The sequence below is a fragment of the Vanellus vanellus genome (assembly GCF_965231255.1).
Source record: "Vanellus vanellus genome assembly, chromosome: 2".
NCBI lineage: Eukaryota > Metazoa > Chordata > Aves > Charadriiformes > Charadriidae > Vanellus > Vanellus vanellus.
The window spans coordinates 62,771,888-62,785,390 of NC_138906.1; the positions used below are offsets into that span (position 1 = coordinate 62,771,888).

The 13,503-nt window shown below is 37.5% G+C and overlaps 1 protein-coding gene across 2 annotated transcripts in view; it reads left to right on the forward strand.

Moving 5' to 3' along the window:
- Positions 1-13,503, forward strand: part of CLASP2 (cytoplasmic linker associated protein 2) — a 149,426-nt gene that overhangs the window by 10,141 nt on the left and 125,782 nt on the right. For both annotated transcript variants that reach the window (XM_082499122.1, XM_082499121.1), the window contains exon 2: positions 3,989-4,067. In XM_082499122.1, coding sequence (XP_082355248.1) covers positions 3,989-4,067 — 79 coding nt within the window. The remainder of the gene's footprint in view (positions 1-3,988; positions 4,068-13,503) is intronic.

Consider the following 13,503-nt stretch of genomic DNA (forward strand, 5'->3'; position numbering starts at 1 on the left):
TCACTGGCTCAATCCATAATTGCATTTTGGTTGGAACATCTTGATTTCACTAAAGAGTCTGGTCCTTTACAGAACAGATAAATATTTCTCACTTGGGTTGACAATTTTGTTGTCATCTGAGAAGTCAAGGACGGCCCTGAGCACTGGCTTGTTAAAGAGTAGCTCAACAACTAATAAATCCAGTTCAAATATGCCTAAATTTCTTTTCCACCCTGAACCTCAAAAGCAGCGTTTGAAAGCATCAAACAACAGTGAGCTGATGAATCGTTCTCAATATACAAAGGTTCTTTCTAGGCAGCAGGCTTAATGAATGCAGAGTAAGAAACGGATCCAATGATTTTAATCCCTGAAGAAATATATCCCTCATTGAAGCTGGTGGGGAAAGAGCTGTGATGCTGGTGAGAGGTTTTCTGTTGATAGTGGAGAGCCTGTGTTGGTACATTGTCCCACGCAGTGTCTGACAGCTTAAAACCATTTTCCTGCAGATCCGTTCTGCCTTGACTTGTGATTTTTTTTTTTTAAATTATTTTTTTATTTTCTGAATGCTGCTCATGTGATCCTATATCAATTGTTAAGGACTGCTTCCAAAGGGCTGCCTGAATACTGCATGGATGATACCTACCAGGGGATGCTTAAACTCAGAACGTTGTGTATCAAAGCACAGAAATGTTAAGACCGATTTGCAAAAACAGTAAGAGGTACTTCATTTGATATGCTCTGTAGTGGTATGCTTCAGCTGACTTGTTTTCTTTGTATAATGAGAGCCAGTTTTGTAGCTAGAGCAGTTTCCCATTACTTCCAGCCTGAGGTCGCATCATACTTTCTTGCTCTGGAGATAAATCATGACATTTCATACCTGTTACCTTTCCAAAGTTGCGGACCATAGAGTACGAGCTAAAGAATAACCATCGTGTTTTAGGTAAAGGATTGTTCCTTTAAGACCATAGTAACCTGTTCCCTTGCCTCGTATCTGTAAAGGTTCTTGTTTAGTAGCTGTTAGAGATGAGAATTTCACAGCAGCTTTTGCTACTTTTTCTTAAAGTCAGAGTTAGTCTTGTACCTTACTCTGACTTAAAAAGGTAACTTTTGAAAGCTTTATTTCATCCCATGCAGTCTGAACTATATTCATACAGTAGGGACATCACAAAGCAAAAGTACTCATCAGGATATTTAAATTTATAGTATTAACTGAAGTGGCTTTTGTAGACTATTGAAGTAGAACCCCTACTGTATTCATTAAATAAATCTTTGAGAGACAGTTACAGAGAGCCAACACCATATTGACAACTGCTTGAATGGTTAATCGAGATAAATGTGACTTGCATCGTAACAGTGATTAAACTTCACCCATTCACAGGAAGGGATACAAAAGTATGGAATATGCAGGCATTATCACAGTGGGTGCTCATGATCAAAACAAAATACTCCTACACAAATGAAATACAAGAGATCCGATTCTTTGTTGGCAGTAACATCCACGGGAGGATGAATAGCCATTTCTCTGGTAGTTATCAAGCCTCTGACCCTTAGGTACATGGAGTTTCGGATATTCCATATGGCTGGCCACTGTATTTACCCATGTGAAACTTAAAAAACAAACAATCCCTGTGCCCTCCCCCCAACCAAAACCAACCAACCAACAAAAAAAGGCAAAAAAAAAAAAAAAATCCCTCCAAACCCTAGAGTCTGAGGAATTAATCAAGAAATACCCTCTGTCTTACTTGGAACTCTTCTTTGTGATGAGTAGATCTGTAGTATAAAACAGCCATGCATGCTTTACTTTTTTTAAATTTCTGAGCTGATGTTGTTCAGAGTGGTAGAAGTCTTCAAGAGAGATTTTAGAAAGATTATCAAACGTGCGGAGAAGAGAGAGACTTTAAGTACCTTTACAGAAAGAGAAGCTGCAGTTTGTGCATTAATAGACCCCAAAATATTTGCATGGGAAAAGTATCTTAAAGGTTGTCACTGGAAGACAAGTCTGAAGTGGGGCTTGTAGTCAGGAAACAGAAGTGTAGGAAAACAATGTATATCCAGAATCAATTTCTGATTTCTTTCAGGCGTCATTTTCTCGATTGAGGTCTTGTGTCAGGTCTCATATAGCTTGACAATCTGGAAAAGAACATTAAAGGAAAGAGCTTTTGGGAAGCCTTGACATTACCATAAAAGCTGACTTACATTTTTTGTCCAAATTATCAATTATAGTATACTGTTGTCTCATCCTAAGCTGTAGATGCAGTTGCTTGTTGGCAATATATTAGTTTAAGCCCATGATGCCGTCCACTTATATTTGCTGTTCTCTATTCTAGTATGTAATAAAAATTGTGTAAATTTCCAAGTAAATCATACTAATGTGGAACTAAGTTTTGTACCTCCTGTTTAAAAGGAGTTCTATTGTACTAATACTGAATTTATTAAAATCTGCTTAATTATGCAGCTGGTTCAGATCCTAGATTTTACGGGGACTTTTTTGTCTAGTTTCCTGTGGAAACAAAGGTCACGTGATCCTGTGTGCATGGGCCGTGTCATCTCCAGTCAAGTTTTTGGGGGCCTGTTGTCTAGTGTGGACAACTGTGACACCTAAGGATCTTCAGGAAACAGTTGTCCAAGAAAATGTGGTTCCAAGTTTTATGAAAATAAATAGCTAGTAGAAGGGAGTAATTCTGCTTACGTCTTTGTGGGGAAAAAAATTGCAGTGCACGTCTTACTAGAAAATAAAGAGGAAGAAAAACTGTTACAAACGTATCCTTTGGCATCTGCACCTTCAGGGGCAGCAAATTGAGTTAACTGCAAGATGTGAAAATGCAGGTTCTGGTGTTCGTAATGAACTGCTATAGGAAATTAAGAATGAAGTCTTGGAAGAGCATGCAGGCTAGTTAGGGGTGAAAAAGTGTGCTGACTAGTTAAAAGAATTTAGTTCAACTGATCATTTCTGATCATGTTTTTGTTTGTATATTAGTGGATATTGTCCTCTCGTCTAGTTTCTGTTCATAGATGGGAATTTCTAGATGTGAATTTCCTCACAGTCCCAGTAGTATTCTGAACTTCCTTTAGTTTTCTGACTTTTTTTTCCTTTTTTTTTTTTTTTTTTTTTTTTTAAACAAGATTAAATGACTAGGAATAAAACTTTCCTAGCTTAACGAGCAGGTGGACAAATGGTGTGGTCTGAACTGCTAGGGAAGCCAGTATTAGCTTCTCTCAGTTCTTTTCTTTTGGGAGTTTGGAAACGTTGTAATGACCTTAGTCGATGAGCTAAGTAGCCAGATTGAAGTAAGCTCTTAGCATCTGGGAAACTGTTTAAACCATGTGTGTGTTTGTTGTTTTTTTTTTTTCCCCCTCAGTCTGTATTAGTACTTAAATTTAAAGGCTTAGTTTTGCATTTTAAGTTGTTTGCTCTTTCTGAGTCTGGTAATTCACCTCCCCTTCCCTTTTTGTGGTTGTTGTTAAGGCATTGTATTGTTTCTTTCATCAGAAAGAAACCTGGTAGAAGAGGTAAGGCCTAAAGCCTTACTGGTGCCTGTTTCAAAGGAATTTTGATTTTCAGTTAATTCTGAGTTAGACCTCTAGAGCCACCTTTTAAAGAAAATGAGGGTCAGAACTGCAGTCCTAATATATGGTCCAGGGTGGGTGGGAATGAGAGCTTTTTCCAACTCCGTAGTCTTCATAATTATTTGAATTTTAATCGTTTGTAGCTGAAAATACTAAAACATTAGATTTATATTTTTTTTTTTTTGTTCTAAGACAAGTACTGAAAAATCTGAACTGCTCTGTATGCAAATATACTTGATCCATTCCAAATGTGTTCTGATAACCTTTTCTTAATGAAAGCTTTCAAGAAATTATCAGCTCTCTAATTGGAACTTTAATTTATCTTTAGGTAAAGATACAATCTTTCAACATTCTTGCACATATATGTCTAATTTCTTTAAAATATATTCTAAAGAATTCTTTAATGATCTCTTTTGTATATCTAATCCTTTTGTTTCAACAGGTAGCACTACTGGGATTAGATGTTTTAGGTGCCTTTGTCGACAGACTATCAGGACGCTTTAAATCCTATATAGGAACTGGTAAGTGTACTACAACTTTCTTTTTCTTGAGACCAAAAAGTGAAAGACACTTTCTTGCCCCCCAGCAGCTGAAGTGGAACATGTTGAAATCTTTCTGAGCTAATTATAATATAATGATATGCATCTTATTGCTGTTGTTGGAATTTACATATTTACATATTCATATAAAATTATTTAAATATTCATTTATCATGCAATCCCTGATTTCTAGGTGGTGGCTGGGGTTTTTTAAAGGTTCCAGGAATACCTTTTCAACTAATACTAGTTTCATGCTGTGTAGTTGCTTACCACTCCCATGCTATGTTCTTGCTTACCAGTCCCCAAGACAGTCATCTAAAAATTGCTTTGTAACATAAGCGTTACCTTTAACTTGTGTTAAAGATTGAAGGTTTTACTTGCAGATCACTTTAATTAGAGCCTTATGTCTGCTGAAGCCTGTGGTCTCAGAGGACTACGTGGCCTACCTCCTGTTTGGTAACTGGACTGCAGCTTTTAGTAGTCCAAACTTTTTATGGGGTGAAAAAAAGTACTAACTGTTATTCCTGTGTGAAATGTTTACTGAAATGAATTTCAAATTAATGGATCTATGTGTGCCTATGAAACACTTGTTCTGGGAGGTACAAGCGAACTGTGCAGCTCAACTCATTTTGCTGCTGTCCTTGAAAAGAGATAGCGATACTAGGGCATTAACATTGGGCTTATATCACTGGCTGTTTTTAACAGAAGTTTCTAGCTTAGTGTCCTTTGTTCAACATTTGTGTGAATTATCTTGCATCTTGTTCCCACGTCCCCCAGCTATTTCAAATTGTCTGTCAAAATGTTAAGCTTCCCCGTCTTTACGCGTCTACTTTTGTATTTAAGAGTTAAGAAATGAGCAAAATTGGAAAGTTTAGGAATAATAGGAAGTATAGTTTATGACAGGTTACTAACTAAATTAATTTGAAGTGTATTTCAGGATGCTGTAGAACTACTGCAGTACAAGTGCTACAGAATTTAAATCTATTTTGTTGCGGAGGGTTTTTCTTTGACTGGTTAGTTTTGTATTGGAACAGTGTAAGGGAACTGGAGGGGTATTGTGCTATGCAGAATATTGATTTCTGAGTAGTCTCCATTTGTAGCTAAAAACACTGCTAGGCTTCAGAGTTTCACTCTGTTTTGATTTATATTATAGTGGTATGTAGAACTTAATTACAGCAACTTTATTCAAGGGTGGAAAGCTTTTTCTTTTTTTCTGTTTTTGGTTTTTTTTTTTTTAAGTATGAACTATGTGAGAATAGTTTGAAAGCACTTTTTTGTCCCTGTATTTGAGTAGTTTGAGATTATGAGCAAATTAAAGATTTCAGTTTCAGTACTCAGTAGCATTTATATTAACAACAAAAAAAAGTATTGGCACTGACCGTCAAATGTGTAACATCAATACACATCTGAAGCTGTGTATTCCAGAAGTACTTTTTAGAGAAGCTACGTAGTAGTACCTTCAACTGAAATTGGTCTTCTGAGTGTCTCCAGAACCAAGACTTGTAGCGTGTATTATGCTGAATATGCAAGTCACTGTTATGCGTCATCAGCTTTTATAAAAGCTTAACAGACACAGAAATGTTAGTCTCAGTAAAGGCAGAAAACGATATTTATTTTAGATGACTTTTTAAAAGAGTGATTTATAGTACGAATTATCTTTAGTTGGTAGCTGTCTTGCCAAGTCTTATAACAAGATTTGGATGATTTTCAGTTTTTGCCAGTGAAGCGGTAATACAAAAACTTTATTGTAAATATCTGGGAGAGTGGATAGTTCAGGGTTTATGAGGGTAATTAAAAGCAGGCTGGTGAGCAAGAAAAATGCTTCCTTCAACAGAACTTAAAGAACCAGCATTTTCCCAAACGATGTTCTGTTGACTCCACAGATTTGGCTTCTAACGTAATCTGAGAATGACTTCAGTAAGTCAGACCAAAGACTCATGTCTGACAGTGATCCATTTGCAGACACCTGAGAAGAAAGTGAGGACAGGACAAACATGCAGTGATAACTCCTTCAGTATGACCCCTGAGTTGTCGGCAGTCTTGCAGTCTAGGGCCTGCTGAGGCAGAGGGTATCTTCAGGGTCTCCCCTGTCACCCTGTTCTCCTGTAGCATTATCTGGTTATTTTTTGGACACAAATAGACCTTTGGCTTCTACAGTGTTCTGTTGTAATACTTAATTACGCAAAACTCTTGTTTTGGACTGGCTGTCTGATAACTTGATGCTTGCTACATCTTGTGTTAGGGAGGTGAGCCATCATTTATCATCTTCTTGACCGCCAGTCTTCATTTTACAGATCTCTTCTGTGCCTCTCCTCTGCTTTCCTTCCTCCCTCCCTACCCCGGGTAAGACTTCCGGTCTAATTGTTTCTCGTCTACAATTAGGCTATACAAGAAGTGTCAGTAGTATTTTATATAGTAGGCTTTTACTTTCTTCTTTCTGGTCAAATAAATGCGAGTATATTCTTTTTCAAAGACAAGCGTAATAGAACTTTTCCAGGCAATTTAATTATTACTTTGAAATATTCAAAATATAGTTAGTGTTTCATTTATTGTAGTAAGTTATTGTAGGTACTTTCATGCTTGCCGACAATTAGGATTGCACTATGAATATAGTGAAGGAAGATGAATATGTAAAATACCTACCTACTCTGTTTTCTTCCTTTTTTTAAAATACAATGAATCCTATTTTCTGGGTGAAGTTTCACTTTTATAGCTGTATTTTGTCATAAAATACCTGGAACCTTAAATGTATTTTTGTCTTAATAGAGAGTGCTACATTTTTGTGACCCTGAAATGTTTTTATTCATGATTCAGAACTCATTAAATGATGGAAATATAATAGCATGTTACCCAACTATAATATGGCAAAACATATTCCACACATCACCCCCTACCTCCTGTTTAATTTCCTGTTCAGCTATGATGGGTATAGATTTCTTTATGTGCAGAGAAAAGTAACTGATGTGACTGAATATTCACCCCCATAAGCATTACAGGCTTTTTGCTAAGCAGAAAAGAACAGGAACGCTTTATTATTATTATTTCCATCTTTACAGCCTACATATAGGCTGTAAATTCAATTTGGGCAAAATCAGGACAAAGTTGTAGGACAGGTGCTTTCCAGTATTCTGAAGAGCATGTTAGTGATCTTTGTATTGAAGTATAATGCCTGATAAGAGACTCGATTCAGTTTCCTAGGCAACAATCTAATGTTGCAGTAACTTTCTTCCAAGGTGTTATCCTTTTATAATTAACCACATTGCACGCTCTCTGCAGCTGGCATTTGTGTTGTGAGAACTTGGACACACAAATTTGGAATCTCCTTTTTAGTACTTCCAGTGAAGATGCTTGAAAATACTTTGCAAGCAATAAATGTCAGAGTATGTGTTAGTTCATAAGACTGTGTGGTTTTATTCTGGAAAAAAACAAAGCAGATTAAGGAGTGTTTGAGTGTTAGATCTTTCAGTATTTAAAACTACTGCTTGTTCTGTGATTAAGAGAGATTATGTAAGTACATAATTACCCTGTCACAATCTTTTTTTCCCAGGTGATGGCATTAATTATTAAAATATATTAGAAATAAAAGAGAATATTAGAATTATGGGCAAATGGGACTAGATGATAGAGTTTCCGGGAAAAGTATCTACTCATACTTGTAGTTTTGTTTTCTATGATGATTGAATGTTGTTTTGCCCTCTAGTTATTGTCAAAGGAATGGGAAAAAGAAAAAGTGTAATAAAGATATGTGGAATCTGTTTCAGTTTTAATGTGGTGTTATTTCATGACATTTTTCTGCATGTATTGAACTGTCCATTAGTCTGTTATAATTATATTGTCATTCACTTACACAAACAAACTTACAAGATGTTGCAAAATATATTTTAGTTACCTGCAAATTACAGGAAAGATACTTGACATTTAAAAAAGACCAAACAACAGAATCGCATATTATATTTAAATATGTGTAAGTCTGAATATAAATACACTTTTTACACACAACCCCCTATATGTAAATGAGTGTATATGTGTAATAGCAGTTTCAAATTCTTCTTCACGCAAAAAGAAACCAATAGCCAAAAATAATATTGGAAGATGGTTGTAGTGCCATATACTAAGATGCGAAACCAATTTGAAGTGTTTAAATTCTTTCCCAGGTGGCTTCTAGAAGTGATGGAAGATCCTTTAAATTAGACTCTTCAGAATAATTTAAATGCTCTTTCAAAATTATTGTCATAATTAAGCATGCAAGTGTGTTGCCTAATTTATTTTAAAGCAGTTATAAGGACTTGCAATGTACATAAATTTTTTGAGTGAATTTGGATTAAAAGCATTTGATACAAGAATTTGGAAATACTTGTTTGAGTAAGACTGTATTTAGATAAGTGACACCCAAGTTCGTAATTTTTGCTTTTTTTCTTGCTTAATGATTGAAACTTTTGGATGAAAAAGACTTAAACGTGCAGTTTAATCAAGACTCTTCAATAAGTGGTTTTAATAACGAATGGAGAAATGCTTTCCTCAACACCATGAAAACCAAGAACTGTTTTAGCAAGAGCTACTGTGGATATATAGCATGTAGAAAAATAGTTGATCTTCATGTTTTAGGGACTGATTTTTATTCTTCTTTTTCATTTTTACTAATTTCATTTACATGTTGAGACTAATGGCACGATCTACTGGAGGATTCCGGATTACAAATGCCTGCAGAACACCTAAACATAAAACCTGGAATAATTTAGGTAGGAAGGGACCTTCAGGATCATCTGGCCCATGGCTTTGCTTGAAGTATGGCTAACCTCAGATGTTAGAGAGAAAACTTTGAAATGAAATCAAATAATTCAAGAAATTGAATTGCACAGATAATGTAAAGCCAGCTTTTCTATTTTTGTGAGAGAAGTCTTGTCTCAAAGATACCTTGTTGCATCTAAATGCAAGTCAGGTGTTTTGTCTGATACTGCCTTTTCAGTTCATTGCTTATTGACCTCAGGAAAAGCTGTGTTGGATATGTGTTGTAGCATTTTCTTCAACAATAAAATGCTGACTATTTCAGACTTTTTTTTTTTAGAAAAGACTTTTAGAGGAGACTCCATTATTTGCATTTTTTTCTTCAGAATAGATGTTTTGAATTGCTTTCATATTTTCAAATTTAATAAAAAGATGAACTTTCTGCACCAAGTCAGAAAATCCTTTTCTTTGGTTCCCTCTGTAGTTAATGATCACAGCTAATGGTCATAGCTGATTTAAGCTGCGACTTTTTTCATCTTGGTGACAGAGTCTCTAAAGCTTTAGTTAAAAAAAAAAAAAAAAATTCTGCAGCCTTTTAAAGCTTTCTATGTCCTGGCTGGCTAGCACTGGAATTTATTAGTAGTAGGAGTGCATTTTACCTGAAGTGATTCATGCTTGAGTGGCAGGCTGTGATTTAGAGTACCATCTGCTTGCTGTCTGTGGACACTTCACCGTATGACACCTAGAAATGCAGTGCTGTTAAATAAGAGTAGGGAAATCCCAGCCTTCCTTGTTTCTGTTTGTTTTTAATTAATCCTAGTTCTCTAAAAACCTAGCCTAGAGCTAAAAACATCTGTTCTCTACCTTTTAGTTTTCCTACTGTTCTGATACACCTCTTGAAATTCTTTGGGCTTGAAGGCTGTCTTCTCATCTTTCCTGAGACTGAGACCCTGAGAGGGTTGTGGATGTATCATATTAAAAGAAAAAAAAAAAGTGGTTGTTTATTTTTTTTCCCTCCACTACTGGTGATGAAGAATGTGTCTCATTAATCCCATTAATGTTTTTCTTAGTTTGCTCCTGGAGAGACCCAAAGAAGCACGTCAATGTCTGAGATGGCTTTTTGATTAAACTTACTGTGGACTGGATTTTATCTTGAGGAGGGGAGCAGTGAGGCCCTCTCTGAGAGCCTGCTAATGATTCTTTGCTTAGAAGTAGCCCTTGGCCATGTGGGTCTGTCAGACCAGCCCTATCGCTGGCCCCCTAGGAGCCTCTGTGGGATTCCTTTTTCTACGGTGCATCTTACCCTGGATAACAGAGACTGCTCTAATTGCGGAGGCAGCCGTTTCCCTCCCTCCTTTCTAATGGCAGCTGTTCAGTGCTGTTGCCCGAGCTGGCAAGCCTTCTGAGAAAACTAGGAAGATACTGCTGCTTAGGTTTAATCTATTCCTGTCCTCAAAGCCTTTTCTTTTAACGTCTAAGACAAGAAGTTAGACTCTGAAGTAACAGAATTTTTGCCAACGCTGATGTTCTTTCCTTGGTAAAGACTCTTATTTGCTTAATGCTTTTTTGTAAGTCTTTGCAGTAAAGCAGATATGGACTATGTAAAGCGGGTTCATAGAAATGGGTAGGCATGAGAGGGTGTATGTAAAACGGGCATGTACGAAGAGCAGTCATAAGTGGTCAAGAGAGAAAGAATGGAGGGGGAGCTGTAACCGATAATGCAAACTGAAAAGCTCCATATTTGTGTCATAACAGAAGGAACTTGTGTTAAAGTTTAACAAAAGGAAATTGTTTGTGCTACCTATAGCATTCTTTGCTGCAGGGCATCATACAGTTAAGCTGCTCAGGATTTTAAAAAATACATTGGGTGCCATTCTAGGGACTGACTTCTGTGATTTACTTGTTTATCCTCTTCAGTCCTGATAGAGGAAATAAATATTTAATCTCTCAAGGCTGTGCTCCGACTCTCTAGGCTGGTTTTGGCCTTAACTCCTGCATCTGCTGTCTGACTAGTGGTGATAAAATCATTATGTGAATTTGTATAAATGGAATTTTATTTAGGTATGCAGAGACAAGAGAAGGAAGACAAACAATGGAAAAGAAACAGATGGGATAATAAGGTCTGTTAGGGATATAATAGAAAGGCAACTATTCTGCAAATAGAAAGGAAAAAGGCATAAATCGCAGCTCAGATGTAAATAGCAGGTCAATTTGAGGTAGATCTGGTAGAATTAATGTGTGTGATACGATATTTCTACTGCCACTTCTAAGTTTTCTTCACTAATCAAAACCTGTAAACTGTTATAACGATGTAGAAAATCTTAACAGGAAAAACTCAGGAGTAGTTGGTAGTGATAGGAAACTGACAATATGCTAAAACGTGGAAAAAAGGCAGATTGAATGGGATATAGTGCTTCTTGGCTCTGCAAAAAATAACCAGCAACTGCAAAGGGAATCAGTGTCTCCTAAATTCAATGTAATATTTCTCAGCATATCAGCACAATTAAATAAAAGGAAGAAAGTTGTCATATGTTATTAGGTTTTCCAAAATCCCTTTGAAATAACTAAAGAAACTAGGCAACAGAAGGAGTAAGTTGGATAAGGTTAATATAAAACAGTAGGTGAATGCATACTGAATGTGACAAATTATATACTTCACTGGGTAACTTGTTAGGAGACTACCAATTTGAATACTGCCTTCATGCATGGCCCTACTTCTCCCTCCTCACCTTTCTTTTAACTCCAACATCTATTTGAGATAGTTTAGCTTGCAGACCAATGCCAGAACTGACCAAATGCATATATTTGCACTGCAGCATAAAGAAGGATGCTGATTTGATAATGCTGATGAGAAAGCATATAAAACTTAAAGGAAAAGTGTCAGCCAAAAATGATTGTTCAATTGTTTTTAGAATGAAGTTGGGGGGGAGGAGGGGGTGGAAAAAGCATTGTTCTTAGTGAAGTGTTTTCTGGTCATCTCTTCTTTGGGATGTGGTAGTGCTCTAATCTTCTAAAGCAGAGACTTATTTTTGGTAAAGGGTGCCCTTGTATTTGAGTATGACTTCAGCTGTTCCTGGTAGGGATAGAAACCTGCCTAAAAGTAAAAATATTTTTATAAAATCTTAGTGTGCAAGCACCCAGCAGATACTTCCTAAGGTGCCAGAACCTCCATAGGCCGTTCCTGTTGGCTCAGTCCCAACATGCCTCTTATCTCGTGCTTTTGATTGACATGTGTGTATCGCCTTGAATATCTGAATATGTCCTCAGTTCACGCTGTAAACAGACGAATACTGGCACATTGGGTGGTACGGGCTGGGAGGGGGAAACAGTGGTTGGGGTAGCGAGTAGGCAAAGCTGCTGCTTTCTCGTGACAGCACTGCCTTATCCTGTGTTGTACTGTCATCTCTGACGCTCAGCTGTAATTACTGCTGTGGGCTTAGGTGAAGTTTCTCACAAGAACTCAAAAGTTTGTTGTGGTCTGTGTTTTTGGTTGGGCAGGACTAGAAAGGAGCAAGGAGAGGCCAGGAGGCTTGGAGTAGGGAAAAGAAAAGGGTGATCAGCAAAACAGGGTGCTGGGATGGACCCGAGTGTCTCAAATGCCATCAGAATTTTTAGGCAGGGAAATGTGTTTCCCACCCATTTGTAAAAAGGAGAGCTAACACAATTCAGCTATTTTTCACTGTAGTGCTCCTTAGATATGTCTTAACATTTGGAGAAAAAGTGATGACGGCATTAGGGGTTCAAATTGAAATATGTTTGGGGGAGATCCCCTCCTGGTTGAGCGTTCTGAAACTTCTCAGTAAGCAACCAACTTCAAATAATTTTCTGTTGGAGCTTATTCCGACAGAGAAGATGAACTACCAAACTGAAAAACCAGCTGGTGGTTGCCAGCATTCAACAGCCTAATTTAATTTGTCTTACCCAAACAGAATATATCATGCCTTATATGGGGTCTTACAGAAACTTGAGATTTAGCAGGAGAAGGGGCAAAAGTCACGCCTGCAGACATTTGGGCCCTTTAACAGCTCCCACAGCAAGTTGTCCCTCTGTCAGAGCTTGGCGAGTGACAAAGGCTGGCGTGTTCGGGAGCTCTGTGCACTGAAATCCGCAGGCTGTGTCATCGCTTAGTTTAACTCGATGACCTCACCTCTCTTCGGCGGCTTCTAGTTAGCTGTTCTCTGTGCTTGCCTTGGTGATTTGAGCGGAGCCCTGGTATCTTCAGCGCCGTCAGCGGACTCGGCGTGCTAATGAGTCACAAAGGAGCCCGTGTTCCCGTAGGACTGGCACTCGCTGTGTTTCCCTCCGCTGGAACGGCTTCTCGGTGGCTGTGTTCTGTTTCCCTCTCTGCAAAGCAAGAGTTGCCTTCAGGACTGCCCAGTGGTCAGGTTGATGCAGCAGACCTCACCAGTAAAATGTGTGATACGGATTACAGGACAGTTTAGAAGTGCTGAAAATAGTAGTGAAAAAATACCATTGGGAAGAAAAATGTAATCAGTAAGTATATGAGTGATTGAAATTTAGGGGAGAGGACAGCTGTGTACTCCCAAAATTCACTTCTCTAGTTCTGGATGTTTATTCCATGTTCACAAAATGGGGAAAAAAATCCTGCCAAAAAAAACCCCAACCACCAAACACCCCCAAAAACCCACCCCACACCAACGAAACAACAACAAAAAACCCAAACCAAAACAAA